General features: G+C 42.0%; 1 protein-coding gene across 1 annotated transcript; it reads left to right on the top strand.

The window, feature by feature from the left end:
* The first annotated feature begins 469 nt into the window (after positions 1 to 469).
* Positions 470 to 3,228, top strand: LOC122087342 (transcription factor MYC2-like). The gene has a single exon (XM_042656429.1). It carries the CDS (start codon positions 760 to 762, stop codon positions 2,755 to 2,757), a length of 1,998 nt encoding a protein of 665 aa, XP_042512363.1. The 5' UTR covers positions 470 to 759; the 3' UTR covers positions 2,758 to 3,228.
* The last annotated feature ends 2,023 nt before the right edge of the window (positions 3,229 to 5,251 follow it).

The raw sequence follows: 5,251 nt of genomic DNA on the forward strand, positions 1-5,251 counted from the left end.
GAAATAAATGATAGCCCATACCATATTTGGAAAGGATTTTAATTTATCTGAATAGAAGTCAAGGACATTTTAGACCCTCTGGCCTGTGGTCCTGGGGTCCGTATTAAGTCAAGAATCACATAAATGTGAGCCGTCAGATCCTCCAAAAATGTCAATCCTTTTCAAAGCTTACAGTGGCATATTTGGTAATTAAGAGTAGTGCTTTTTAGTGTTTACCTTGCTTTTAGTTATTTACCATAATGGCATAACATTTTTTACCATTCTTACCATACCATTAATGAGAAACCCTCCCGATTTTAAGCGTCTTAAGCTGCGGCTGCTGCTTGCTGCCCGCTGCATTCCGCCGATTAATTGGTGAGGTTTCGAGGAAATCACAAAACAATTGGTGGGTCCCACAATTGAAAACTCAACCTAAATGAACTCGAAATGAACTCTAAATCCAAATGAAACCAAAAACCCTTTTGTCCACCCGCATATCAAACAAGCTCGCCATCGGCCACCTGCCACAAATTCACCGGCCACCTCATCTCACCTCCTCAACCTCTCTCTACTCTCTCTCTCCCTCCCTCTCCTCCGGTGACGACGATTTTTCACCGAAGAAGTGGTCTCCGAATCAGCTGTAATGGATTCACTTCTGGTTTTTCTGGCGCTGTAATTGCTTTTGATACCCACCTGGTTTTCTACCGACGTCCACCTCTCTCTCTCTCTCTCTACACTGTTCTACCATTTTTTTTTTTTTCGCTTTAGACAGTTTATGGAATGACGGATTACCGGTTACCGACGATGAATCTGTGGACAGACGATAACGCTTCGATGATGGAAGCTTTTTTGGCTTCCGATCTCACAGGTTTCGGTGGTTGGGCTTCTTCGTCGTCGGCTTCAACAACACCTAACATAGCTGATCCTTCAAGAACCATAGCTCAACCCCAACCTTCGATGTTGCTCAGTCAAGAGTCTCTTCAGCAGAGGCTACAAACTCTAATTGAGAATGCTCGGGACAGCTGGACTTATGCGATTTTCTGGCAGTCTTCGGTTGACATTTCTGGTGCTTCTTTGTTGGGGTGGGGTGATGGTTATTATAAGGGAGAAGAGGTTAAGATGAAGAGGAAGATGACTCCTGCTTTGGCGGCGGAGCAGGAGAATCGGAAGAAGGTGCTTCGAGATCTCAATTCATTGATCTCTGGTGTACCGGCTTCAGCCGACGACGCTGTAGCTGTCGATGAAGAGGTTACCGATACAGAATGGTTCTTTCTTGTATCGATGACACAGTCGTTTGTGGACGGTGGTGGTCTTCCTGGTCAAGCTTTCTTCACTTCGTCGCCGATTTGGGTCACCGGAAGTGAGAGGCTTGCGAGTTCGTCTTGCGAGCGAGTACGGCAAGGGCAAGTCTTTGGGTTGCAGACGATGGTTTGTATTCCTTCTGCGAACGGCGTGGTTGAATTAGGTTCGACGGAACTGATATTCCACAACTCCGATCTGATGAACAAGGTTAGGGTTTTGTTTAATTTCAACAATCTTGAAATGGGTTCTTGGCCGACGGCTCAGACGGATCAAGGTGAGAACGATCCCTCCTCACTCTGGCTCTCAGATCCGTCGTCATCGGTGATCGAAATTAAGGACTCTGTTAATACCGCCCCAACTGCTTCTACTGCTGTTACTGCTACAACTACAGCCCCTGCCATTGTTCCTGAGATTTCTAAGTCAAGTCACTTCGAACAGCCGAGCTCGAGTAGCTTAACTGAAAACCCTAGCACGATAACTATACAGCATCATCAGCAGACACAACAACAGACGCAGAGCTTCTTCCCTAGAGAATTGAACTTCTCCGAATTTGCATTCGATGGAAGTAGTGCGATGAATGGCGCTTCTTCTTGTAAGCCGGAGTCTGGAGAGATCTTAAATTTTGGGGAAAGCAAGAGGACTTCGAGCAGTGCTAATGGTAATCTCTTCTCAAACAATTCAACACAATTTGCTGCAGATGATAAGAAGAAGAAATCTCCCACATCGAGGGGTAGTAACGAAGAGGGCATTCTCTCATTCACTTCTGGCGTAGTATTGCCCTCTTCTGGTGTTGTTAAATCGAGCTGTGGAACCGGAGATTCTGACCACTCTGACCTTGAAGCTTCGGTTCGAGAGGCTGAGAGTAGCAGAGTGGTTGACCCTGAAAAACGACCGCGGAAGCGAGGAAGGAAACCTGCCAATGGCCGAGAAGAGCCACTGAATCATGTTGAAGCAGAGAGACAGAGGCGCGAGAAGCTCAACCAGAGATTCTATGCATTAAGAGCTGTGGTACCCAATGTCTCCAAGATGGACAAAGCTTCCCTCCTTGGTGATGCCATTGCCTACATCGAGGAGCTCAAAAAGAAGTTCAAAACAGCTGAATCTGACAAGGAGGTCTTGCAGACTCAAGTTGATACCCTGAAGAAGGAGCTAGCTAGTAAACCTGGACCAGTCATGCCTGTAACTGATAATGATCGTAAGAACTCAAGTCAAGGAAGCAAGCCATCGGATATGGAAATTGAAGTGAAGATTCTTGGCCGGGAAGCCATGATTCAAATCCAGTGCAATAAGAAGAACCACCCAGCAGCAAGGTTAATGGCTGCTCTCAAGGAGCTGGACCTAGATGTTCAACATGCAAATGTCTCTGTGGTGAAGGATTTGATGATTCAACAAGCTGCAGTGAAGATGTCAAACAGGATATTCAGTCAGGATCAGCTCAGGATTGATCTATTTTCAAAAGTTGCAGAACCTCGATGAGCATTTGATAGCCCTTTTCATACTTAAGAATTCTACCATGGCGATCACGGGAAAGTTTTAAAACCCGGTGAGTAAGTTATGTATATTGTTACATAGCAGCTCCAAAGTCTATCTGAGTTGCAGCAATGAAATACTGGAGCTGAATTCTGAAGAAGAGAGTTCCTCGTGTTCATCGGTGGAGTAAGTTCTCCGACTGAGTAATGCGATAACTTGCCGGCCTTTGTGTTCATCATCAGTACTTCTTCAGTGTATATATATATATGTTTACACGATCTGAGGGTTTTTTTTTTGTTTCCCTTGTGGTTTTAGGCTCTAGCTTGTTAATTTATTAGGGATAGTAATCTTGTTGTATTCTAAGTGGATTCCACAGGTGACTTGCTCAGTTACTGAGACTTGGAATCTGATATAAGTCTCTTGTAATTTTAGACTTGTCATTCTAGTGAATATAAATCCCAAGTTAGATTGTTTGAAGATGGAGACTTGAATCTGTGTTTCTGTTATGTTAAACTCTGAACCCCAAAAATAGATGGTTTAGAAAGGTGCTGTGATTTAGATTCTCTGATGAAAAATTGGAGGAAAGGGGGAAAGGGTTGGTGGATCTTGCTTCTTTTCCTCTGTTTTCCTCTTTCTACCTTATTTTAGTGAATAAAAATGTATAATAAATACATCCCAACATTACGGTGGTTTTCATTGCAGTGTCTCATTTCTAAAAGCTAAGTAGGAAAGGTACTCTGCTGTGGAGGATCTTCTAAAAAAAAAATTGAGTAAAGGGGGAAAGAGGAGAGTGATTCATGTTTGTTCCTTTTTACCTTTTTTTTTTTGGTGAACAGAGTTGGGTATACATACAATGTATCAGCCAAAAATTCTTGTCCAAACTTGGCTCACTTTGTTCTTTTCCCACTGCAGACCTAAAGATGGTTTCTTTTACTTTGGCAGATTATGAGTGAAGAATTCAAAGCCTTCCAGTCAGAGATTTATCTTGAAGATTTCAAGCTGAAGTGGCCAGACACACATCACTGGCTCCTTGGACTCAACTTCCCCCATTCCTTACATCTGTTTATATTTGGATCTCTTTGCTGTATGCAGTCTTATACGGAAACAGACTGCAATTAAAACAAGGGGGGGGGGGGGGGGGGGGCCTAGGGAATTGATGCTTTTGTGGGCCTTGGCAACACACCTTGCTTTCTGTGGAGGACAAGGGCGCGAGTGCCACATGGGATATTATTTCAAAGTCATATGGTGTGGATATAACTGTGGTGACTGACTGGATACATGGTTTTGTTGCTATAGATTGTCAAAATATAACGTGCAACTTCTTGATCTAAGTAGTAAACCTTACCAACCCGAAATGTATTTGTAATTCTTCTTTTGAGAAGACAACGTGGAAGGCAAAGTCTTCTATCTTTTGCAGGAAGGTCGGTTCTTCCATAATCTTCTCTTGCTTCGGTGCCCATATACTTAATGTCTTGCTTTCTATTCCCAAAAGAACATTTGTAGAAAATTAAATTTTAGCTATCTTCGTTTTTTGAATGGCGTTGGAATCAAACATAATAGGTCCTCTCTTGATCGGATAGAAGAAAATTTGCTAACCTAAACTTTTGGAGGCCAGGGTATCAGAGATTCTGGAACCCACAACAAGGCTTTGCTTTTAAAACTAACTAGGCTGGAGGATGCTGAAAATGTCTTGTGTTTTCAAGTACTCAAATCCAAATACATCAACATCAAGTTAGTGTTTAACAAAAAAAATTTAAAAATGTGTGGGTCCATCTGCTGGAATAACAGCCTTTGTGCTACCAACTCTAAAAAACATCATTCATGGGAAAATAGACAATGGCAATAACGCCTTTTTTTGGGATGATACTTGGATTTTATCACCACCATCGAACATAATGCCATATTTCTACTGTAAACTTAAATCCTCCCAAGCAATCAATCAACACTATCAGTGAATTTGTAATAACTGATCAGTGGAATATGGGACTCCTGAATGTTGCTTTACCTATTCATTTCAATAGTGTTATGTTGCAGATCCAATTATCCCATCAATTTGACAGATGACGCCATGGCAGTCTCTTTTCAGAGGAGGGATATTTCAAAACTAGGTTAGTTGCTAATTATCTTTTGATCAATTCACTGACAAACTTCAATGGATGCTCAAACATGTGTCGTTATTCCTATCCTTGCTCCCAATTGTGGCGTTTTTACTGAAAAATCAATATCCATCCCAAGTTTAAATTCTTCTCCTGGAGACTTATCAACGTGGGACTACCCACATAGGATATCTTATTTAAGGAGATGGACATTGATCCCATTTGTGGGTTCTGTGACATCCATTTTGAATCTTTGCAACATTTTCTTTTTCAATGTAATTTCACAAGATGAAGTTGGACAGCTAACCCATTGGGTTTCAAACCAATTGACTCCAAGACTTATATTTTAATAATTTTGTTATGTACTGTTTCAACTTGGGTGATATATCTAAGACATTATTTCA

The sequence above is a fragment of the Macadamia integrifolia genome, chromosome 8 (genome assembly GCF_013358625.1).
Source record: "Macadamia integrifolia cultivar HAES 741 chromosome 8, SCU_Mint_v3, whole genome shotgun sequence".
NCBI classification, from domain to species: Eukaryota; Viridiplantae; Streptophyta; class Magnoliopsida; order Proteales; family Proteaceae; genus Macadamia; species Macadamia integrifolia.

What these genes read in the sequence shown, in the direction of transcription:
- LOC122087342 (XM_042656429.1), top strand. Translation starts at nt 760, where the DNA reads ATGACGGATTACCGGTTACCGACGATGAATCTGTGGACAGACGATAAC.